General features: G+C 41.8%; 2 protein-coding genes across 2 annotated transcripts in view; one reads left to right on the top strand and one right to left on the bottom strand.

The window, feature by feature from the left end:
* The first annotated feature begins 419 nt into the window (after window positions 1–419).
* Window positions 420–1,932, top strand: sp5l (Sp5 transcription factor-like). The gene is made up of 2 exons (XM_053318381.1): window positions 420–473; window positions 898–1,932. Exons 1-2 carry the CDS (start codon window positions 420–422, stop codon window positions 1,930–1,932), a joined length of 1,089 nt encoding a protein of 362 aa, XP_053174356.1.
* Window positions 1,933–3,629: 1,697 nt separating this feature from the next.
* arhgef25a (Rho guanine nucleotide exchange factor (GEF) 25a) overlaps window positions 3,630–25,307 on the bottom strand; it is a 33,395-nt gene continuing 11,717 nt past the window's right edge. The window contains exons 2-16 of the mRNA XM_053318383.1: window positions 18,992–19,293; window positions 18,370–18,480; window positions 14,587–14,708; window positions 12,757–12,823; window positions 12,260–12,363; window positions 11,933–12,002; window positions 10,285–10,374; window positions 9,667–9,759; window positions 9,122–9,172; window positions 8,953–9,030; window positions 8,632–8,823; window positions 8,203–8,383; window positions 7,252–7,481; window positions 6,926–7,060; window positions 3,630–5,618 (exon numbers count right to left, since the gene is read on the bottom strand). Of these exons, the coding sequence (XP_053174358.1) occupies window positions 5,493–5,618; window positions 6,926–7,060; window positions 7,252–7,481; window positions 8,203–8,383; window positions 8,632–8,823; window positions 8,953–9,030; window positions 9,122–9,172; window positions 9,667–9,759; window positions 10,285–10,374; window positions 11,933–12,002; window positions 12,260–12,363; window positions 12,757–12,823; window positions 14,587–14,708; window positions 18,370–18,480; window positions 18,992–19,293 (1,952 nt within the window). The 3' untranslated portion in view covers window positions 3,630–5,492. The remainder of the gene's footprint in view (window positions 5,619–6,925; window positions 7,061–7,251; window positions 7,482–8,202; window positions 8,384–8,631; window positions 8,824–8,952; window positions 9,031–9,121; window positions 9,173–9,666; window positions 9,760–10,284; window positions 10,375–11,932; window positions 12,003–12,259; window positions 12,364–12,756; window positions 12,824–14,586; window positions 14,709–18,369; window positions 18,481–18,991; window positions 19,294–25,307) is intronic.

The raw sequence follows: 25,307 nt of genomic DNA on the forward strand, positions 1-25,307 counted from the left end.
CCCCTTCACCTAACAACCCCCCCTCCTCCCTCCCTCACATCTCCTCTCTATTGACTGGCTATACTGCATCATACTGGAGACCCCGTTGAGAGGATCTTTTCTCTCTATAAAGAGAAGATGCAGCTCAGGCGCTTTTAAGATGATCGCAATGATTTACTCCGCGCCTCTCCACGTCTAACTTCAGATCCTCGACTTCAACACTAAATGTTCTGGACTGCTAGCACACTTAAATATTTACCTAGTGGACTGAGGGACATTTGAATGACGCGGGATTTCCCTGTCTACACTACCAAAGTGTCGGAGTCATCCAACTGCCGAATGTGAAAGCATCGCTTTCTTCTGCGCTGTAGTTTAGACTTTGTGCGTCGTCGCCTCTCGGCGCAGTTTGTGTTGCAGGTGCAGAAGGAGCACAAGGACAGATGGCTGCGCTGACGATACAAAGGACTGACAACTTTTTACACACCTTTTTACAGGTTTGTTGTATGATCATCTTTTTGACGCAATGCCCCGGTTTATGACATGTTTTTTGTGGTGGTGGAAGCGCACTGCTCCACAGCTGTGCGTAATGAATTAACATGCCTGAAATGTCTGATCTGTATGGAAATAACTCAACTTATTGTAATTGTAAAATAAATTTCAATCATCGGTTTAATAGACAAAAGGCCCAGTTCGTGAAAAATATTAAGAAAAAGTAATTAGCATGTAAAAATAAATACATAATAAATTATTTGGAAAATTGATCATTAATGTAAAACTCCTTGGATAACATAAAGACTCAGTTTGTGAACATTTTTGATAGTATAAATTAAAAGAACATGCTTATATTATCAAGGATTTTAAACTTTTTTGTCCGATTGGTGACTCATGTAATCTGATGTGTGCTGGTGTTTCACACAGGATCGGACGCCCAGCTCCTCTCCTGAGGGAACCCCTAACACCCTCTCCTTCCTGGCCACCACCTGTAGCCAGGCTTGGCAGGTGGGAGGCGCAGCGGCCCCAGAAAGCTCCCAGTTCCCCTACGAGAGCACCGTCAGCTCCACGTCTGGAATGTTTCAACTGTGGAGCAACGAGATGGCACCCACCACAGCTCTCAGCACACACCAGATGACCTTCACAGTGCCCAAGGTGCAGTTCCCTGGACACATGCAGTCTGGCCTGGGGCACCATCATCATCACCCCCATCATCACCACCATGAACTGCCTCTCACCCCTCCAGCTGAACCTCCCTCATCCTACTCCTTCGAACTCTCCCCTGTCAAAGTTCTGTCCTCGCAGCCGCAGGCCAACAGCACCTATTATCCTCAACACAACAGTGTGGGACAAAACTTCCCCAGCTTCCTCCAGAACTCCTCAGCGAGGCATCACCTGCCTGGAAGCCACGTGGAGGAAGGGCAGCAATGGTGGAGCCTACCCCAAACCAACGCCACCACCTCCAACCATCCCTTCTCCCTGGGCAGACAGTTGGTTTTGGGCCACCAGCCCCAGATAGCTGCTCTTCTCCAGGGGACCTCCAAAGGCCTGCTGAGCTCCACACGCCGCTGCCGACGCTGCAAGTGTCCCAACTGCCAGGCTAACGGTGGCGGGTTAGAGTTTGGAAAGAAGAGACTGCACATTTGCCACATCCCAGAGTGTGGCAAAGTGTACAAGAAGACGTCTCACCTCAAGGCCCATCTGCGCTGGCATGCCGGGGAGAGGCCCTTCATCTGTAACTGGCTCTTCTGCGGTAAAAGCTTCACCCGTTCAGATGAGCTACAAAGGCACCTCCGCACACACACCGGAGAGAAACGCTTTGGGTGCCAACAGTGTGGCAAGAGGTTCATGAGGAGTGACCACCTTTCCAAACACGTCAAGACCCACCAGACCAGGAAGAGCCGGTCTGGGCAGCCTTCACAGAGCACGGACCCTCTGCTCACCAACATCAAGAGAGAGTAATCTCTGTGGTTCATTATTCAAAAATGATAATCAACAATGAGCAGACCAGGTGATTTACACTTACTGCCATAGGTTTGCACTAGAGGGTAAGCACCAAGCTCCCCTAACATCCTTTATTATCAAAGCCCTACTTTTGACTTCCAAGTATTACAATGAAAATATATCTATAGACCATTTTGTGTACTCTTTGAGACAAAGCACCTTTAAAGAAAACTTGAAGCCTTTTTTCTTTCAGTGTACTGTTCAAGATGCCACACAGACGGATTTCACCCAGAACAAAATTGATCTTATGCCTTTAACAATTCAAGATTTGTTTAAGTTTCAACAGATGTCAAAATCTAAATTTTCAGGTTGTGATGTAAATATTTTATCCGCGTGAAGGACACGGTACCAAAATTCCACAAGGTTAACTTTAATATGTTATATATTATAATGTTCAAAATAAATGTATGCCTTATTACAGCTGAAGGTTGCTGTATAAAAAAATTTGCTCTCTGGAAAAGAGGTTCACAAAGGAAAAATGCCTGTTAATAATTCGTTTTTTTCCCCCAAACATATCCTAATTTGTCCACTTCAAGGTAGGGATCTTTTTTGAAATGTAAACATGAAAGTGTTTGATCTACAGATTTATCTCATCTGCTCTTAAACAGCAGCAATGTTGAGCACAATTTCTTCAGATTAGAAAACATTTTAAATTTTTAAGTTCTTTGTAAATTATGTATAAATATCATTAGCAATTTTATTGGGGTTATGGCCGCATGTAAATTTTAATAAACATTGTCCTTGCCGAAACAATTTCTCTGTTTCCTAAAGTTGTTTTCTTGCATCTTTACAATTGATTGTGAAGTAAATATCTCCGCCTGACAGTGAGAGTCAATGGTTTTAACTTTCTTGCCCACTCATTCAATAAATGTGTGAATTTCTCTGAATGCCCCAGAGCTCCTAAAGATCTAACATTTTATTTAAATGTTAATTTGATTTCACTCACAATACCAATGCTGCTCATTGTGCTCTTGGTGTGAAGGAAGAAGCCCCTAAAGAAGACCTAACATGGTGGGCTGTTCAAAGATTTTCACACCTCAAAGTAAATACTCATGCCATTGATGGGGCAGTTTGTCTCGCCTTTTGCAATCAAGTTCACAGTCATGTGGCTTTTAATGAGTGTTTTCTTTCTCTCAATGGAGAAGATTGAGTCAACAGATGCAACAGAGGGCACTGGAGAGGAATTCCCTGTGAATGGGACCCCTGTTGCTAAGACCCCCCCAGTGGTGACAGGAACTCCCTTTGATTTTGCACCCTTGTGAAAGTTAATACCCCTTTCCCCCCCTCCGTCCTCAGCCTCCATATATCACAGTCGTGTTACGATCGGCCCTGCTTTACTGCCTAGAATGGGGCTTTATTCAGGGGCCAGCCAACCAGATGTCTGCTCATCCAGGGGTTTCTTCTCTTTGTCTTTAAACCTGTTTGAACCTTCTCCAAGGGGGTTGTCGAAGAAAGCAAAATGCTTTGGCTTTGTCCTTATCAGTGCTTCCCAAAGTCCATAGCAAAATACTTACAGTAAGTTGCACTGTTACTTAAATTTATAAGAAATAAGCACACTGAGAAGTCTTATCATATTGATAATATCAATTAATACAAAATATTAAATTCCACAGAACAAAAGATTATGTAAAGAAACACAAACACTGCTTTCAGTTTCATAAAGACACTTTTTATTTGATATGATACAACAGTTTTGACTCAGTCAAACATGGCATTAACCAACCCTCTCTTGGTCTATATGTCTTTTAATTTGTTTCTCTGTAGTGGTATTCCTTTGTGTTACATGCAAAACTGTCTAATCGGTAATTCCCATGAAAACAGACCAGTTCACATTAACTGCAAATTAATTTTTGAGAGAAGGTTCCACTTATCTGACACCTCACTATTCAGTAAACTTTATGGAATTTAGTTAAGCAGCTCTTGCTTCATCGTGAGCTCTAAAATGTGAGGCCTATTGATCTTTGGTGCAGCTGCATGGTCCAACTTAACTGGAAGTAAAAGCTTTGTGCGGCCCTCTACTGGCCAAAAAGAAGAACTGACCTGATACTGACAGGATAGTCAACCTCATCCTATCCGCTCTCCTCTATTTGTCACTTTAGGCGTTACAATCCAGATAGTAACACAGATATCTATGATTGTTTCGTAAGACTAGTGGCAAACTGAAACAACGTAGTAAAAGCATGAAACATCTGAGTGGCGAGCTGCTGTTTTTGGCACTGTTGTCTGAGGAAGAGGGGGCATGCAGATTCACCATTCTTATTCTGTTTAACCAGTAAAATATTTTCCTTCATTTTCACCAAATGAAACAGTAACCTGTCACAGCATGCCTGGGTCATTCTTTATCTTATGCAAGGAAATCCTGTCATGGTATGCACTGTACAGTATTAAGTCCATGAGGGCAAAAGTTAACAGAGATTATAGTGGTGCACAGTCTTGACATGACACCAGTGGACTAACAAAACTATTCATATTAGTTTAAACCAATGCACTTTTAAGGACCTGAGTCCCCAAAACCACAAGCGACCCACTTCGGCTGGGAAAGAAAGATCTGTGTAAAGAAGCAGTGCACCAGTCAGCCACCAGAGATGTTGCATGCAACACTTTGGGTCAGCACAGCAGTCCCGTTGAATGCACGTATCCAGCAAATCCTCTGGAGTTGCCCAAAGAGCAAAAAGTATTCTGAAGTGACGTCATACATAGAGAGAACCTCCAGGGGGCTCCCTCACACCTTTTTTGTCCAGATCAAATGAGGGCCCGTCAAACAGAATAAGAGAGCAAACAGAGGCTCTCAACACTGTGGCAAGAAAGAAAGTTCTTCACTTTCAGTTGAAATTCGAGTGAGTAAAGTCCTTGTAGCATGTTCACATCAAGTGTTTCATTTCCCGTTCTTGTCTATATAAACAGCTAACTCAGTTGTCAGCAGGGGAATGACAAAACATATTCATGTAGCTATATTTGTCTTCACAATGGGGCATCAGAAGAAAATAAAATTTAAGGAAATTTACCAGAGAGTGCAAGAAGAGTCAATGCTACTCCTTGCACACTCTCATGCACTCAAACACATCCATACATAGCTGCATAAACAGACACACACACAAGCACACACGTAACTCCAGTGACCGCCCCAATTAGGAATGGATATTTCGTCTTCAAACAAAGTCCCCTTGCCCTTTAAAAGAGAGCAGAGTATGGAATACAAACTCTCAAAAAGGTAAAAAGCAGAAATTGTCATAACAATGAGTGTCCATTGAGCGTTTCACTTTGAACCCAGTAACATCCCATTGGGTGCTATTGAGGACGGCCAAGGCAAGCCACCTCCAGTTGAATGGCTCTCTAAAAACAGGAGCGAAGTCATTTCATAATCCTTTATATGTTCCTTCTTATGATCCTTCATTGTTATCCAGAAATTATCACTGAACCAGGTAAGGGTTCAGCCTGGCATAAAAAGACAGTAGACAAGTCTTCTCGTCTCCACAGCTGTGGTGTTAGCTGTTGTCCTCCTAACCCAGTATCAGAGTTCATAGGTCATCCTCATCTAGCTGAGGCAGGTTGCTGGGGCGTCGTCCAGCTGAGGGACCTGACACTGGAACCTGGCTCCCAGAATCAGCAGCCTGACCCCTGCGGCAGCCCTCTCCTGCTCTCTGCTGGGGAGAGAGGGAACATTCATCATACAGGTATAAAGTATATCCATATAATGCATTCACATTACTACTACAAAAGCATCATTTTCAATTTCATACCCCACAAGAACAGTATAGCTGCTCTTGACCTGCCAAATATTTAATGCAAGAAACTGAGTGTGAGTGTTTGCCAGTATTTTTATGTTCAAGCCTTAGTCTAAAAAATGCATTGGCCCATGTTCCTCCAATTCACCCTAACACAAGCATGGGAAACAATTATCTGCTTTTGATAGGCATCTCCCTCTGACTTCCTCATGTGGCTCAGCCTGCTTCCTGTTTGTTGTGTGTGCCAAGACTATCCAGCTTGAGTAAACAGAGAAAGAGGTGGAGAACAACAACTGTTGCCCTGTCAACACAGCCCCGCTGACGACAAGAGCCCAGTGATGACAGAGGGAGATGTAGCTAATGGTAATGTAAAGCCCAACAACAGGATGCTTTCATAGCTGAATGGCCACATGGTTAAAACTTCAAAGTAAGGATTTACAGTCTTGATTTTTTTCAAAATGTCATGATTTGTGTAAAACATTGACATGGTGGAATTTCCTTTCGTTTTATTTAAATAATCAGCAAACTGCAATCCATGGATTTCTGCTGCTCTGAATTTTATTACTACTACTACTACGACTACTACAACTAATACTACTGCTACTACTACTACTAATAATAATAATAACAATTGTAATAATCATAATAATAATAATCATAATAAAAACAAAAATAATAATGAATTTAATTTGTACTGCACTTTTCGTTCACAGAGAATCTCAAAGTGCTATTATGTGAAAAAAAAAATTATAAGATAAAGAAAATAACAAGAGTTAAGATTAAGCCTGCCTGAATTCCTTTTTCCTCCAATAGGGGGAGAAATAACTCTTCTTATGGCTCAGCAAATCCCCTCACTGTGTGTGTGTGTGTGTGTGTGTGTGTGTGTGTGTGTGTGTGTGTGTGTGTGTGTGTGTGTGTGTGTCTAAATAAATGGTTACCATTTTCAATTCTTTCATCTTTTAATTAACATTAAGAGCACACTTGAATTATTGCTATACTTTGTACAATGGCCCATTATTTCCCTGGTGGTTAGCTTCCTGTGGCTTGTTTTATAATTAGTTTTTTTCCAATTCTGGTGTTGAATTATGACTGCTAGACAACCCAGGGGAACAATGTTCAGCTATGTGCAAAATAATTACATTTTAAATACAACATCAATGTTACCCCATTTAGAAAGCTTAGCATCTGTATATGTATGTGTCACTGCATGCATACATATACACTACCTGTGCACTTTGTGTGGCAGGTGTATACAGCCCATTTGACACAGCTTGACAGTTTGGCTGATCAGTGAAGGCCAGTTGGACATGTGACGGGGAAACAGTGTGGGAGTCAGCAGGGCACGGCTGTACCACAGCGGGCTGCAAATGTAAACAACTGTTGGTCAGTCCCCACTATAGTGCATGCACACAATAACATTTGCTGTTTTTTATTCTATCTATGCAGTGCCTTGGGTGAGTTGTGAATAGAAATACAGAGTTTGAGTTGGCAGTTTCTGCAGGACAGTGTCACTGTATGTAGGGCAGTGAAAGACACAACTAAAGAAACCTACATCTCTCAGAGAGTACATCTCGCCCTGTCCGTGGCCCTGGCCTTGGCTGGGCAGGTAGAGCGCGGGGAGGGAGGTGTTGTAAGAGTGAAGGGACGGCAGCTTATGACGGTCAATAGAGGCAGAGGAGTGGGGCCGCAGGGCACTGGCTGCAGACAGAGGAGGTCGCATGCAGCGACCCAGACTATTGGACTTGCTCTCTCGTCGCTGGTACTCAATAGGTGACTGTAAGGCTGAAAGACACAGAACAGAGACTCTACTTATGAAGCTCTATTACTGCTTCTGAATGTTTTTCAAAGCAATATAATGTGAATTCAGCATTTATTTTGTCTATGTTGTCTTAAAAGGATAAATGGGTAATACTTTATTTTAGCATTTATGAATGTCTTTGTTCACAACAACTCCTTTCCTATGAAGAATTCATAACTGGTATACAAACAGTTAGTTTAAAATACATCTATATACTCTTTTTGACTGTAAAAGCTGTAAAAGTTAGCAATTTTTTTTTGTTTAAAAAAAAATTAGTATGTCATTAGTATCATAAATGTCATTCATTATATAAATGACAAACATTTTGATTTTGAAGTCAAAATGGTGAGATTGTCCAAATGTAACAAAGTATTCAGAGTATTGCTTTTTAAAATAAAAAAATAATTAGTGTTAGAGTTAGTAATCAAAATGATTTGTTTTAGTATCTTATAATCCAATATTCTACTTACTATCTCATAATGTTAACTTAGTATAGCTATTGTTATGTCCAAGATTCCTGACATATCATTTTTGGGTTACAAGAGACAACAAAGACAAAAAACTCATATCCACATTCACTCCATTCAATTGCTTTCAGTGCATGTGAACTGACAAAAAAGTCAATAAATGGAAAATGTGCCAAGCTGAAACATGATTTATGGACCTCTGGGTGATGTGGCAGAGCCTTGTCCAGTTGGGACCTACCATTGAGGAAGTTGCGCTGGCTTTCCAAGATCTGAACCACATCGTTGACCCAGGCCCTGCAGATTTCAGGGGAGGAGGCCAGCAACTGGAAGCGCACCACACTCCCGTCTGGGTTGCGTGATGTCACTACAAAGCGTGCGTCATCGCCTTCCACACTGGGCTCCACCCCCAGGCAGCTCACCTGGAACACAACACATCTGACTAGCATCTGTGCAGAGTCCATCCTGCCAAGTTCCTCGTTAAAACTTCATGCAAGCCTCTTAAAGGTCCCTGCCGTGGGATTATGTAACATGCTGATTAAGGCAATAATTAGTGTGGTGTGATTCTGTTGTGTAACTCACGACATGGGAGAAAGTGTCTTTCTCATTTTTTGTTATTTCATTTTGTTAAAACACAAGCTGCTCTGGGTATACTGAAGCATGTGCCCACCTTGATGCTGTTTTTAAAGATGTATCCAGGGAGGGAGAAGCCTTTTTTCCTGTCGATTGGCTCGCTGAAGATGACCAGCTGCTCAAACAGGAAGACCCTTCTTTCCTTTGCTCGGGACAGGAAGCTACTGTCTTGCTCAGTGACAGTGAAGGTGTCTTGCTGGAGCAGTTTGCCCTGGGCTGTGATCTTACCCTGGTACCACAGCGAGGATAAACACAACAAACAGAGGAAACGATTACGGTGCGGTTTTCACGGGCTGAATAGTTGGCATGAGAAATGTTTTGAAGACTATGAAGGATGGTCTGAATTCCTGAGATGTACCTCGAAGCCTTGTAGCCGGCCCACATTCATCATGTCATTGCAACGTTTTGGCACAAAGCACATCACTTCTACTGCTTTCTGTTTAAAAGAACAAAGAAGAGTTTGTTTTCAAGAATACTAATAAGAACCATACAAAACACATCTTTAAAGTTTACGTTTATGTACCCACCTCCAGCTCCTCGGTGTCCATCCCAGCTTTGGTGTAATACTTCAGGAAGTCCTGTTCAAATAAACACAGCATGGTCACCAGAGCGTTCCAGGTTTACTGCTCAGAGTATGGTGAGGACATCTGGAAGAGTATTTATGGGTGCTGTACCCACCTTTAATTTGAATGCCAAAGGGCAAAGTCTTATATTTAAGCAAAGTTTTATACCAGAGATGTTTTATGATCATCTTTTGTTTGTTTGTTTCTTTGGAAACAAACTAGATTTGTTTCTTCCTCTCAGACCAGTAAGTAGCCTCTGCAGACAATATGCTCATGTGTGCCATCAGTGTTTCTGCTCAGAGGGGCGTATGCATGTGTTTGTGTGTATGTGACAGTATGTTTACAACCCTGTGACTGACCCTGCTGTGTCAGACAGCTGCTAAGTGAACACCAGTGTATGTGTGTGAGTGTGTGTGTGTGTGTGTGTGTGTGTGTGTGTGTGTGTGTGTGTGTGTGTGTGTATTGGTGCTGGTGTGTGATCAACAGCACAGCAGTGCACTGCCTTTCACCTTGAGCAGCAGCTGGTACTTCATGATCCTCTGTACAGGTTTGATGAGCAGGTCGTTGAGCTGCAGCCTGTGGCCCAGCTGCTGCCGCAACTCCTGTCAGCAAACAGTGGACACAGCAACACAACACCAGTCAACATGACAGCCATGGCAGGAAACAGGGCAGCTAATGGCTAACATTACAATATCTCACAGGGACCAAAGTGTTTGTCCATTTGTGTTGTGTCTACTTTCAACTAAATGAATGAATGAACTGATTAAAATCTGAATTATGAATGGCGGCTCAAGAGACACCCATAGTATATTATATAAAGGCACAAAGAGACATTATTGTATACTAAATGGCTTACTAACTACCAACCTGAGTGTCAGATGACCAATGTATCACGAGTATGTAAGTGTTCAATAAATAAGTCAATTAGAATTACAATTGATTGATCATATATAAAGCAAAAAAATGCCAATCATTTGCTGGATCTAACCTCTCATATGTAAGAATTTGCTGGTTATTTGAATATCTTTGGGTTTTGGATAGACTAGACTAAATATTGATTAATTTATAAAAACATTATAGGTTTTTAAAAAAAAGTTATAGCCTTGTTTCTGCAAGGAGATACTTACCTCAAAATAAGTTTCGATGTACTCTGAAACAATGTGTTCTGACTTGGGTTTGTTCTGACAGTATACAACGTACATATGTAGACGCCTCTCCTGCAATACAAGTGAGAAAGAAAAAATCATTCAGTCAAACCTTTGATACAGATTAAGCACAACTGAAAAAGAGAATGAGCCTTGTTAAAGAGAGAAATGAATCTTTAGTTACATCAAAAATAAGGGAAAATACACCTGAAAGTGAGCAAAAAAAACATTTTTAAAAATCCACATGCAGTGTCTCTGGTAGCTGTTTGGGATGAAAGGAAACAGAGCAATAATGATTTGTCTCAGACTGCGCTGGTCCTTTGAAGCTGACTCTGTCTGGTTAGCGCCTACTCTTCTGTGACTAATTGGCATGTGAGTGCAGATGTTGCAGTCCTAAGAGCCCTAATGGAGTTACGTGTAGATGAGCATCAGGTTATGTATAATTTACCCAGATTACCGTCTGTGTAACCAGAGCCTTTTAGAGCCTGCCGATATAAGACTGTACCTAGCAACAGGCTGCACGACTCTGTAACCTAGAGACCACTAAGCTGCTCCACCTGAATATGGACATCATGTAACACCACAGAGGAGGGCTGCATGTGAAATAATATGAGAGAGTAAAGTCTGAAGCTTGGATTCCTTAAACCAGCACTGTTGCAGTGTGTTTACATGTGTGTTTTCATGTTGTGTGCACACATGTTGCACATTGGTGACACAGCTCTTGTTAAAAGCACATTGGGCTTGCTGCTTTTCATTACAGCCATGTTCCCAGTCTACTTGTTTTCACTGTTTGACACCATGCTTAAATTTAGTTACAAGTTTCTTTATTCCCCCATGGGCTTCTAAGTTCATTATCCAGTGGGCTGAGCCTTATTGAATTGTTTAAAGAGCTACAGAAAAGAGAGTGACTATAGAAAGAGAGACACAGACTTTAACTTAATTAATCTTCAGACAAGAAACTAAGCCAAGTTGGTCAAATTACCCATCCTGTCTGCTCGGTCTGCACGTGCCACCATGTAACCAATAATCCTAAATCTAATTTTGCTCCCTGTATAAGCCCTGTGACTCTATACCGGCCGAGGCTCTATTCTAAGAACAATATACTTAAAAGCCAATCTCTAAAGCATGCATCATTTTGTTTCATTCTTGAGCCAAGATATGTAGGAAGAAGTAGGTCGCTGTTTTGGGTGGAAAAAAGCCTTCATATCAAAGAGCCTGAGCTGAGGGTTTGTTATTTCTCATTTTATTCATGTTGTCTTTTCTGGCTGTTTTTTCCTTGGTGTTTCCTGACCAGTCAAGCCCAGACTGGAAATTAGCCAGTCTGTTGTCCTCATGTGTTTGTGCGTGTGCAGTGTTGTAAAAACACTGCCTGGACTGAGACGTATCAGTAACAGGGAAGGAGAGACGCTGGCAGTTGAGAGAGAAGGAGAGAGAGGCACGGTATAGGATAAACAGGAGCTCTGCATGTTTTCTTAGCTCTATTTACCCTCACTCCAAACAGCACAAGGAAGCAGAGCCAGACGTGTGTGTGTGTGTGTGTGTGTGTGTGTGTGTGTGTGTGTGTGTGTGTGTGTGTGTGTGTGTGTGCCTGTGCCTGTGCCTGTGCCTACTACACAATAGTCATACTCACATGCTTAATGAAGAGCTGAGCCAGTCTCTCTGGTTCTGCCAAACACTTCTCCAGCTCTCCCAGGAAGTAGCTGTAGAGAAAATACACATATACACACACACAGGCAAACACACACACACACACACACACACACACATACAAGCACAATCATCCCCAAAACGGAAGGTCAGATTTGTCTCCTGACCTATTGTTCCTTTGTCCTCCACTCAGCCACAAACACAACACTCTGCAAATCACTGTTTGTCTCTGAATGCAACTGGAGCAAACAGACAATTTTTCACATGTGAAAAAGAAATGTATGCAAATGTATAACAAATGAGGACTTACTCTTTATGCCAGTCAAATATTTGGTGAATGTTCCCAAAAACAATCTTGTCTTTTCCCTTCATGTCCTCGGGCATACCTTTAGAGGTCATCGTGGCCATATAGCCCTGCAAGGAAATGACAGAGCTGCTGACGTCTGTTTACAATGACAAAACCCACACCTGGCTCTAAATAACACCAGTAAATATAGCTAGGCTGTTATAAAACACTGCAACAATCACACAGCTTTTATTCACTTTCAGATGGCAAGAATTTTCCTCTGAACCAAAACATCCCCAGTTATTTAAGGCACCGGGTGAGGGACTGCCTTGCAACATAATACTCTTCAAGCTAATAATTCACCAAATCTGCTTAAGACTGGAGACAGTGGGTTGGAGGAGAGTGGAGGAATTGTGATGATAATGATTTAGAGCTCTCTATGACAGGCTGGGTGTATGTCTAAGTCTCCTCTCCTGTCAGTGCAGATTGTGAGCTCTGAGCTGGCAGACTGCAAGATTTACCTCCACTATGAACCCCAGGTCAACTACATAGTGCTTCTCTGTCTCAATCAGCTCCTTCAGTACATACCTGTAAAGATATAAATGAGAAAAGATTAGTGATAGAACTTCTGTTACTGAGTTTATTTTTCACACTGCAAAAAGACTGCAACACCTTATTTTAAGGGTCCCAGTGTCCAAATGATTTTTTTTTAGACAGGAACCAAATTGAAACTATAATTTTGTGGAAAGTTTCTTGGAAAGCATGATGTTATTTGCTACAAATTGGAGGGAAGTGGAAAAAAACATTCAGTAGGTACACGTCAAATTATCTGATTTGGAGTCTTTAAGTGTAATCAACTGAGTCTTGTAGTCAGCACACAGTAACTCAGCAAAACACACGCAAACATGTAAACTATGAGTGTGAATGTTTTTTCTCTAATTTCTTAACTCAAGGTCTTTTACTGGTGTTTTCTTTCACCTGCTATTCACAGTGTGCCCAGTTGTCATGAAGATGGCTCTGTTGTCATCACACGAAAGAGCTCATGTGATAACTACTGATAAAGACCATAAGATATGGTTGATAACTTTAGTTAGGATTATGTTTTTCTCTTTTGTTATGAATGTAAATGGACAGGACTTATTTAGTTCTTTTCTACCTTGATGGACAAAGAACTTTCATTTTATGCTTCTCATTCACACACACACACAGTTGGTGGTGGAGCAGCCATGCAAGGCATTGGCCTTGGGAGCATCCTAGGGTTCAGTGTCTTGCTTAAAGACAGCACTGCAGTTACGGGAAACCCACTTTAGCACAGCCATATACATTATATGTGTCTCAGAACACTGTGTCTTATTATCTACGAGTAGTATCAAATTACACAAGTCTTTCCAGGAAACATCCTTTGAAATGTTTTTAAAATGATGAGACCAGTTAAACAAAGTGTTAACCATTTGTACGTATTCTGGTGCAGCCACTCAACTAGACCCTTTTCACAGCATACTTGTCATAGCAAGAAAAGCACAGGTGTTACTAATAAGATTAACAATGGCTCAGTTCTCTTTGAGTGTTGCAGCAAGCCCTTAAAGTGCGACAGTCAGCCAGCATGCACAATACCAACCCTGAAACTGATGCAGCTAAATGTGATCATTCATTTTATTATTTACACCTGTGCTGTCACAACAGCCTTCATAAACCTTGTTCTTTCTTGATATATTCTGTCAAAATAGGTTTATTTCTATTGAAATCATTCTTAATGCACTGGTAGATTGTTTTTTTTTTTTTATTTTTTTAATACACTAGTAGTGTGCCTCTAAGACTGGCATTGTCTTTAATTATGGGCCAAACTGAAATATCTTGACAAATATTGGATGGACATTCAGGTTTCCAGGTGGTGTATCGTACTAAATTTGGTTGTCCATAATTTTCCATCTATGTTAAAAAGTTCAGCTACATGATATTCCTATCAGACGCAGCTGTACTTTGTGTTTAATGCCAATTAGCAAATGCATGCTAACATGCTACACTAGGATGGTGAAGATGAAGATGGGCATGTTAAAATTGGTGTAATGAACATCTAAGGATTTTAGAATCACTTAATTTAATTTAGCTCAACGCATAGCTGTGCTTAAACACAGCTTTACAAAGTTGCTAGTGTAGCTCTAGACTCTTAGGCTTATTGAGATGATGAAGTAGAGATTTTTGCAGTGCACAGTGAAATCTTACACATTACAAATGATAATACATGTATTTACAGAACATGTGGCAGCATAGTCCTGCCATGAAAATTATCATTGGAGATGTGCTTTAGGATTTTTGTGCTGTTTTAAAAAAAAAAACAAAAAAAAACATACATGCTTTTCTCTAAGGCACTCCTTCTCTCCTCCTCAGTGTCAGCCGCAGCTGACCATTGGCTGGAGGTATCGTCCATTAAGACAGAGCCGCTGTCATCTGGCAGAACACTGGTGCTAGTATCCTGAGGATAGAGACAGACAGAAAAACTGTTCATCAAGAGTCCGGTGCCAGTATTGTGGCTCACGTAGGGAATAAAGTAAGCAAGGGGAGATAAAGAGCAGGAGAGAGATGATAATGATGCAGGTTGCCAAGGTGACCAGGGAGAGCGGAGAGACATGAGGAACAGAGATTGAATGATAAGAAGATCGAATTCAGATTGTCACCGTTAATGATCCGTGTGGTGCACATCAGCCACAGATAGATGGGAAGAAAGAGATTAAAAGATAGAGATGAAGAGTTAGAGGGAGCAACAAGCCCCATAGCTGTAGGAGATAATAAATAAAGCTGTGAAAGTTCTTGACTGAGTTTTGGTTTCAGGAAGAGGAATACAATTATTGTGCACCCGCTGGCAGTGCCATTACATTTCTGATTTATGTGTCAGTTAGTAAATGTTATTTTCTTGTTTACCATCTGAGAATCCAACCTCATATGTAAACACATCAAACATTATCTAATGCAACATTTACATCAGCACTTCCTATTGCCTTATTGTATCCAAATAGAAATGCACGCAGGATAAACCCAAGGTTGCTCTGATCTAATCAATTGTGTTCATGTGTTACATACATGACCTCCTTTTCAAGCTTATTCCTGGAATTGATATCATTTCCTCTGTGGGGTCCTGGTGCAAATATAGAGTCATTGTGCATATTTCAACAAAGTCGGCGAGTATAATCATCCTTAACTCAATGGATACATGCTGCATACACTACTCATGTTTGTGTGACCTATTTCTCACTCCCAATAAGCACACTTATCCCCTTTATGTGGCTATTAAATGCCTAACTACCATCCATCTCTGTGTACAATTGTATCAACTTGCAAAGTTCCTTCCTTTTATTTTGTAGCCATGTTGTTCTTTTTAGACTATTCACTCTCTCCTGACTGTGTAAATGCATAGGAGCAGTCATCTGTCTTCACCTAAATCCCTGTGTCCTATTGTCCAAGTCAAGCAGAACCTCCCCACCTTAAACACATACACAAACCTGCACACACACACCAGAGACCTAATCCCTCAGACTCCCCTGGCAGGCAGCTGCCTGACAGAGAAATAAATAGACAGACAGACAGACATATAAGCAAATGGAAAGAGGGACAGGACTTTCGCCTTTTCTCCTCTGGCCCAGTTCAACTTGCTGTCCACCTGCTGTCTCCCTGACAAACTTGTTGGTGTCAACAAGTTGTGAGCTTAGTGTTCTGTCATGGTGAGGTGTGTGTGTGTGTGTGTGTGTGTGTGTGTGTGTGTGTGTGTGTGTGTGTGTGTGTGTGTGTGTGTGATAGAGAGAGAGACAGATAAAGAGAAAGACAGAAAGGCTGCAAAAAGACCCTCCCTCCCCCAGCTCGTCTTGCCCCGCTAGGAGTGCTCCAGCCTGGCTGACAGGTCTCCCTGGCTCCCTGATCACTTCCAGATGTGCCGTGGCAAAGCCCACAGGAAAAATTCCCCTCGTCTCCCTCTGTTGCAAGTTTTGTTTTTCTACCCAGAAGCCCACAAAAAAAACTGACAACAGTTTGAGCAAAAGATGAGGTCAGGTTTTTTTAGTAGTAAGTCTATCTTAACAATTCAGTCAATCCAGAGCAGAATTGTAACCAATTGTTTCTTCTCAAAATATGAAAAACTGTGCGTCAAAAAAAGTCAAGCTTCAAGTTTCATGTAAAAACAATCAAACAAGAATTTTCTTCTTAGAACTGCAATTTTCTTGATATTCATTTCACAAGATGATAGAAATTGCTTATTATTTTGCTGTTTGAATTGTGGTAACAAGCACAAAATACAATTAAAACAACTGAACATTTTAGATGTATCTGCATCTTTATATATTTATATATTTCTCATATATTATTTTATACTTGCTATGTCTTAAGTTTTGCAGTGCTACATTGGGGATTAGCAAACCATTTACAACTTAAACACATAAAGTGCTGCAAATCAGCAGTATTAAAGTGATATTAAAGGGATTTTCTTAGCCTATATAAACAAATACTGCCTGATGTAACGGAATGCTAAATAAATCTATTTAGTTTATGAGATCTTTTAAATAAGATGTTTTTGACACCAATTGACACCAATCATGCCCAGAAATATTTGCTGGTGTTTGAAATTGATGTATTTAAACATTTCCAGCTGCGACACAGTCCTTTTTTTATTGAGGATGGAGGTGAAAGAACTGATTCTTAGACGTCTTGTTTCATTTTATCCGTCAATAGGGATGACAGTCTGTATAAACTGTTTCTTGAGAACAGCATTTTAATAAATTCTGTGATTTGCAGTTCTGGCTTACTTTTTGACACTGCAGCCTGCTTAACTGCTGACATAGAATGACAAGAACTTTCCATTGACCAAGAAACAATAAACAGCTAATCAAAAAGCATGCACTACTGTGGTGGTTGGATCCGATTAGAGACAACAGGGAAAAAAGGGGAAAAACAACAATGCATAGAACACTGGATATGTGGGTAGAGGGGTAGAGAAGCAGAAACCACAGCTATGAGATGAATGTCTGGTTGGACTGACCTATATAATTTAATCTATCTACCTCCACCTCTACATCTTTCTCCGTCTCTCCCTCTTTTCTAAGTTTGGCAGTAAAAACACTAAAGCACTGACCTCATCCCAATGATGTAATCACATTAATGCCTTTTGATGCATTGTTGAGACTGAAATTAGGATTTAAGTGTTCTGGTGTCGACTCATTAACAGGAAACGCTCCAAAAAGCTCAAATGCTCAGATATCATTACTGTTTTTATTGATAGAGCTCAGGCACTGCTGATTCATGCAATATTGCTGCCACTAAAGCAAATCCCAGCTTCTGCCTCATTTCTATCTCATGGCAAAAAGGGACCCTCTGAATTATATCCGACTCAAGATGCTCCTTTGCCACAAGCGACTGACTCCAAATGTTTGATGGAGAAATGAAAGCATATGTGCATAAATGGAGTTCTTTGTCAGTTAGAAGTGGAGTCATCTTTCATCACATCTGCCATTTCGTGCTATTCCCTATTTATCTCCAGGCATGTCCTTTTGTAACATGTTGAATGAGTCACGCATCACACAGGTCGCTGTCAGACTCTGCCCTCTGGTCCTCTGGTGCATCGATCTGCTCTAAGAAAGCCTTGCATTCATTTAGACTCCCGTCCGTCTGTGTCTGTGTGCACATGAGTAAGCTGTGTGCATTGATTTATTTGTGTGCATAGTGCATATGTATTGCTACTCTTATGGTGTGTATATGTCATGTGGTTGCAGAGAGTAGTGTTCTTGTGTGTTTGTTTTGTTTGATAGTTGAGCTCCACCAGCAGCAATGCAGTTAGTCATTTTCAGACCTGGCTAGAGGGCCATGGAGACAAAGAGTGCTGATGTCACCTCCGCGCCAGGCTGGGTCCTCACCGAGAATATCACTGCTACTCGTCTCAGAGACTATCTAGAGCAAACTGCTGGCTAAAATGAACCAGTAGGGAATCTTTTCCTCATAAAATCCCATTACAGCCAATTACTGATTCCGTAAAACACTCTACATAAACCAGTATTGAAGCATCTGACAGGTTCTGCTTGATTTTAAGTGACAAAAAAAAGTGACAACAGATACAACAGGTTAGATAGAGTTAGTTCTACATCATGAAGACAGACCTGGGTGTTAGGCAGTGATGTGCAGCCAATCAGCGAATCGGTTATGTAGCTGGGTGACTGTAGAGTAGCCGGTGACAGGTCCTCAGGGCTTGCCAGGCCATCTTTCCACTCCTGGAACACACACATACAATAAAACAAAATCAACATGAAGTAAATGTCCATAACATGTTTGTGCATTTGGGCACACACACAGGTGGCTGCACAAAACCAAAGAAGAGCAAATGAGTCAGAGAACACTGACGGTGTGAGTTCCTGCAGGCTGAGCCAGGAGAACTTTATCTGCCACCTGCCATGATAATTATTCCTCTGTGGATTAATACTGCATCAAACCTCTGTCTTCATTGATATTTGTGAACTATAACTGTAAACATGCCATGTCAGGATGTTGACTTTGCTTTTAAGCTCTGACTGTTTACCTTAGAATCAGTTCATACAAAGGCCTTGTGATAAGAGAGTGTGGGAATAATTCCAGTTGATTAGTTTACTTATAACGTGGTTTATCTCAAACATATAAGAAGTGCCTTGAACCACAAATCCATCAGGCAAAGCCTTTTTTGACTTGTTCAGGTTACCAGGAAAAATAGTACATCTTCATTACAACTTCAACTTTATTACTGCTCACCAGTTCTCTGTGGGTGACTGGCAGGATGGTGAGGGGCTCGTCAGGCCTTGGAGGGCTGCTCAGATCGTGGCTGTGAGACGGAAGAGGTGGGGGCTTTCCCTCAAGTTTACGAACTTGACGTTCCCCTTTGGCAGTGGCTCCGGCACTGAGTTTGCGGACAGGGTTTGTGAGCCACTTCTTCAGGGTGCTCACGGAGCGCCTGGAGCCGGGGGAGCTGGGGGCCGAGCTGCCTGATGCTTGTGGGGGCAGTGACGCCACAGAGGTGGAGATGCTGCCTTCGCTGCCTGCTGCCGAATATGAGTCTGCAGAGAAGAAACAGAGAAATAGAGAGCCGAGTGTTATTGGTAAGACAATGAACATCTAGGAGTGAAGTAATGTTGAGGTATTATTCTATTCTATTCTATTCTATTCTATTCTATTCTATTCTAGGTAGACAAATAAAGGTGTAATGTATGACAGGGCAGAGTACAACCTGACTCTCCATGTTCAGACCTCTAAAGTCAATTAATCAATTAAAGCTACCCTTACCATTGTTACATTTTTACACATTCTTTTGTTTAGGTTAAAATGCTATTAATAAGGTAATGGCACCAGTTGACACCAATGTCCACCAGGCATAGAAACTCATCATTATTCAATTCTCATAATATTCTGTGAAAACTCTGACCAATCATATTATTCGGCCCGAATTATATGATTTCCACCTCCAGCCACTCCCAACGGGGGAAAAGCAAACTATATCAGAACATTTGATTGTAGTGCGCGGAGGGGGAGTGCGGGGGTGGGACATAGGAGGGAGGAGGGGTTGTTGCTGTTCAAGTTTTTTTTTTCAAGTGCTGTGTGAAATGCAAGAAAGTTAAGAGTCCCTTTAATCTACGGACAAAAACAATATTGCAAACTGAGGATTTTGTTTAAAGGAAAAGGACACTCGATTATCCAATAAATGAGCACAGTGGTGCAGGTCCATGAGAGGTGATTGAGGACTGGAGACAGGAGACATGTATACACCAAGAGAGCAGAAGCAAAGAGAGAAATCAAAACAAAGAGTGGATATATAAATAGCCTTCCTCTTCAAACACAGCTCTGCAGCTGTGATCTACACCATAAAAGACACTGCTCTGTTTGTCAGGCTAACCATTTTTATATTTGAGCTGTGCATCCAATTGCATAACCAGCACACACTGATGCAAGGCAGACAGCAAGAAGTCAGGATGGTCAAGTTTGATGTGTAAAATACTCCACAAACCAGTAGGTGTAGGTCTGCTGCTGCGTAGTGATGTCAGGAGGACATGGGAAGTAAGCCTGGGGAGTGGGAGGGGGGGGGTTGATCTGGGACCGGACATCCACTTTAATCCTTTGTAGAAGGGAAGATCCTTGCTTGGGACTGTTTGTTTTTTCTGTCTTGTCCCCCATTCCCATCCTGTCTCATCCGCCAAACCCTACCGCCCTTCCTCCGGCCTTCCTGAGATAGCTGTTCCTCTGTGTGCTGTGTGTCTGGAGTGTTTTATCACACAGTTCAGTCATGCTTCACATCCATCGTCTTGCCCTCAACCTGACCTCTGACCCTTGATCTTCACTTTCCCGCAGATGGGGAAATACTCTTTCTTGCTACGACTCCTTGCCACAGCTTGCTATAGTTCGAATACAGAAGCGATTTCATAATAATTCAAAGTTGGTGGAATAATTTAATGACTCATCTTTAGTTTCCAAGAAAATACACTCCCCATTTCTTTTCTCCTGAGTTTGTGAATTGGTCATGCATTTGTTTGTAAGAAGACAACACTGACCCCATTTCAGTGTCCCTTATGTGAGCCACAGAGAAAGATCTTATCATAACACTCTGCGGTACAACTCAGACTGCAGGAGCCATACTGACACAGCGTGGCCCATTTTGTGAGTATCCCAACTTCAAAGGCCAAGCCAGAATAAATTCACAATTCCCTTCAGCAATAGAGCTTTTCCACACCTAATTCATGAAATTACTTTCCCCAAGAAATACAATAGCAACCACTGTAGCGGTCAATAAGAATGAGCTGTGTAAAAATGTCCTCTACTCTTTGCTGCACAAACCTCAGTCACAGTGTTTTCAGAAATGGCTAACCTCAGAGCAAAACCACCACTGCCAGCACACACAAACTTAGATAAAATACAACATTTGTGGATTCTAGTTGCTGACAAAAAAACCTTGTTTGTTTGTGTATTTCCACCACAGAGACATGCATTTCCTCTGTAATCTTTCTCCAGCTTGTCTCAGCTTACATTTTAAAGGCATCAAGCATGAGTGTATGTATGTGTCTGTGATCCCAGGGTGGCCAATTTTCCCATCCTCTCCTTTGCCACTCCCTACTCATTCACATGAAAGAGTGGAGAGTGTAAGGAGATCAGAGCCTGGCGGGATGGGGGTTGAGAAGAGGGTAGAGAGGAAAGAAAGGAAAGGGAGGAAAGAAATTCTGGGTTCAAGCCTTTCCTCTTTGTGAAATATCATATCTGCCAAAGACAATAGAATATCAAAAGCATCTGAGAGCCACTGTATCTATGGTTGGTGCTGTAAAAAGCCAGAGGCAGAGCATATACCTTCTCTGAGGGAGAGAAGGGAAAGGATGTGAAAATGATGCTGACCACATGTGATATGTGTGCCCCTCAACCCTGGCTGCTCTGACCTCTAACAAGAGCCAGGCCCAGAGGTTTGTGTTTCCCAGTGTTCCCTGCTCAGGTTTAGTCCAGCCAAGGTTTGGGTAACAGTGCAGAGACACAGCTAGTAACACAGTTTCTAACCATCTCCAGACATCAGCAGAGATAGCTTATTGAAAAAAGGGGGTGGGGACATCAAGGGGAAGGCTGACACCTTCTCAGTGCCTGGAATCAATTAAAAGCAAGCAGCAGTGCGGCTTCATGATTTGAAGCATAATGTCAGAATGACACACTAGCTCTGTCAAACGTACAGATTTACAACGTGCAGAGTGTACATAATTTACTGGCTTCATAATGAGGATCGTTATGTCTGCATCTGTCACCATGGCAACTCTGCAGTTTCACTACTGATCATTGTGTATATAGGTCAGTTTCCCTGTTGAACCTGAAAAGTTTAATTTCAGTATTGTTATGGAACCTTAGACAAACCATTACATGTACATCTATAACAGCTTTTTTTGTCTTCACAGTAACAGTGAGGAAACTGTAAAACACAAAGGGAGATGATGAGCCCATCAGAGTAGCATGCCTCTGCTCCCCCCCACACACTGCAAGATGAGAAGAGTTGATACAATATACACCTACAACATGGAAATTGGGAAGAAAAAGAAAACCCTTGCTGTATGCTGATGGTGCCTGGTGACATTCATCTCCATAATGAGGATTCTAAGAAAAGATTCCCCCAACTGATTTTGTTAATGCAATTTGACTATTGTTTATGTGCTTGTGATAATTAACAGTTGAAGGAACAGGGCAACAGGGCTGAATTAAGCTGGCCTGATCTGTGGTGATCAGATAATGCTGGGCTTTCACCAGTCGCCCACTCACTGTCTGAAACACTGAGTAGCTCTCGGGGAGAGAGGCTCGCCTAAAATTTTGCTATAACTTTGAAGCTGAGTGGGTGTCTGCAGCAAAGTAGGTCCTGACTGTTTCTTCGAGTTGTTTGCTCACGAAAACATTTGACTCCATGTCTTGTCTAATCATTAGATGTCCACCACATTTTTATAAACCCTGTGTTCTCACCAAAGTTTTAAACTTAATTGAAGATGAATTGAATTATCCAGTTACTATCTGTGACCAAGCTTCACCAGTCATGTGAAAAGGGAAAACATCCGATGCAATATTCTCATGAAAGTCACAAAGGTTTGATTTAGATATAATTGAAACAAAAAGTACATTTCCTAGAAATTTGTGAAACGGAAAACTGGAGAGAAAATAAGGGCAAATCAGCCTATAGTTAGTGGGTGGATGATGTAGATGGATGTGCTGTGTGTTCCCCCCTGAAGAAGTTTTGGTCCAACTTCCCTTTATTGATCAGTTGAAAAGTGAGTGCTGCTGAGCCAACAAATCAGGCTAAAAGCGTTGCCTCTAATGGAGCAAACTTGTTCACAGCTACAAGCTAGAGCCCTCTGTCAATCCTTTAGGACCACATAAGCAATTTAGGTATGACTGGACTCCACCAATACACACATACAAATAGACATGCAGGTTCCCACATACACACAAATGGCCTGTTTTTTCCAGGGTATGTGTCCACATGTGTGGTTGACAGTGTCATCTAACTGTCAAAGCGAACAACACACAGCACATCGGAGGCAGGCAGCCTGTTGTGGTCACCACAATGCCAAACATGTCACACATCCAGCTGAGTCTAAGTGACTCTTAGAGCTGCCAATCAATGACACAACACAATGTCACAACTCTAGAGGTCTGAGAGTGTGGTGGTCACCACACAGGCACTGGATGCCCACTTGCATCATCACATCATTATAACAACTCTCAACACAACACCATGCTTATCCTCTCCATTTTCTCTCTCTTTTTCATTGCCCTCGCCACCTTATGCTCTTCAGCCCAGGCTCTACCTCTATATTACATTTCACCCACTCAGAGGAAATGGACACTCTTCCCATCAGCTAGCAGGACCTGGGCTGCACTCAGGCACTCAGATTTGCAGACTGAAAGACCAGGGAGACAGTGAAGCACTTAGTACCTGAACCATATGACCGGAAATCCTCTAACTGTCCTCTGATGAACTTTTACAGAAACATATGACCATTTTGTACTTGTCAGCTCTGATACTCGTTGAAAAGACAATTTTTGGACCTATTTGAACTCTTTACTTTTTTGTCTTCCATCTCTGTCTCTTTCATTTTTTCATTTTATTTCATCCTTTTGGCCCTAGGCTGATTTATGTGTATTTTGTTTGTGTAGCTGATTAATAAATATTGGCACTTGGCTGTTCTCTCTCCTTTTTCCAGTCCTCCCCCTTTCATTCCTCTTTATCTTCCACTACTAAATTGTCCCTCCCTCTTTTTACTCTCTTGCCACCCTCTTTTGTACTTTAACCCTTTCTTCCCCTATGCAACTCTCTGCACTGCAGTGCTTTTTTAAGACTTTGGCTGGATTCTGCCGTGGGTTCACAACACACAGCTCCCTCCTCTGATGCAATGCCCTGTTCTGCCCCAAAGCTGCTGAGACCAGCACAAGTTAGACATGCAAAACCAGCCAGCAGAGAAGACAGTGACATGGGCGGAAAGAAAAAGTACTTGGAAAATGTCTCTTCTCTTCTCTTCTCTTCTCTTCTCTTCTCTTCTCTTCTCTTCTCTTCTCTTCTCTTCTCTTCTCTTCTCTTCTCTTCTCTTCTCTTCTCTTCTCTTCTCTTCTCTTCTCTTCTCTTCTCTTGTGGAAGTTTCAAGACATCAGTTTAATAGCACGACTTAAGCAACTGTCTCCCCACAACAAATTATCAAGCTGGCACGTCTTACACACCACTGAATATGAACATGTATTTTAATGAAAAGTGGAAAGAGGTAGAGGCTAAGAAATGGGCTTATAGGGAGGGCAGGGATTATTCATGATTTAGCACATGAAGGTTAAGCAGGAGAAAGGCAGACAAATAACCAAATTGAATCTAAAATCTTTAGAGTCGAGGAGGAGACAGTGAAAAGAGGAAGGGAAGGAGGGCGATTAGAGAACAAGCTGCCTTTCAGATTTACTTAGTGCAAATGAGCACTGTGTGCTAATATTAAATTGTATGCATAGAAACATGAACATGTATGTTACAGCACAGCTGTTGTCCTCCTTGAGTATATGTGAGTGTGTTTGCGTGCAATAACTCCTGGAGCGACACGTTGTAGTCAGACAGACAAGTGAACAGAGATTTCCTGTCCTCCTACTGACCTAGTTTATGCAGACACACACATGCACACACTGCCATGATTCCAGAGGCACAAAAGGAAATACATGGTAGACAATAGTCTAGTGACACACAAACAAGCCATCCGGGTCGGGCTCCCACCATCAGTACTCACAGCAAGACTCTGAGGCATATTTTTCATCAGTGTAAAGCATCAAAGCAATGTCAGTAACAGACAAATTGGTCTGAATCGATGACACTGGCATTAATCCCTCTTTCTATGGACCAATGTGGAAAAGTGATTCAAACACTTCTCTTGATGAGGGCTTATGAAATGGCCCTGAGTGATAGATAGATCTAAACCACCACTAGTGCCACTGACTGTTAAAATCGGGTCAACACTGGTGTAGAGATGCATTTCAAGTGGCAAAGGTTGTGCATTTACATCACAGTTTCTGCACTAACGTTTCAACCATGATTCCAGCA

Source organism: Scomber japonicus, chromosome 4, assembly GCF_027409825.1.
Source record: "Scomber japonicus isolate fScoJap1 chromosome 4, fScoJap1.pri, whole genome shotgun sequence".
NCBI classification, from domain to species: domain Eukaryota; kingdom Metazoa; phylum Chordata; class Actinopteri; order Scombriformes; family Scombridae; genus Scomber; species Scomber japonicus.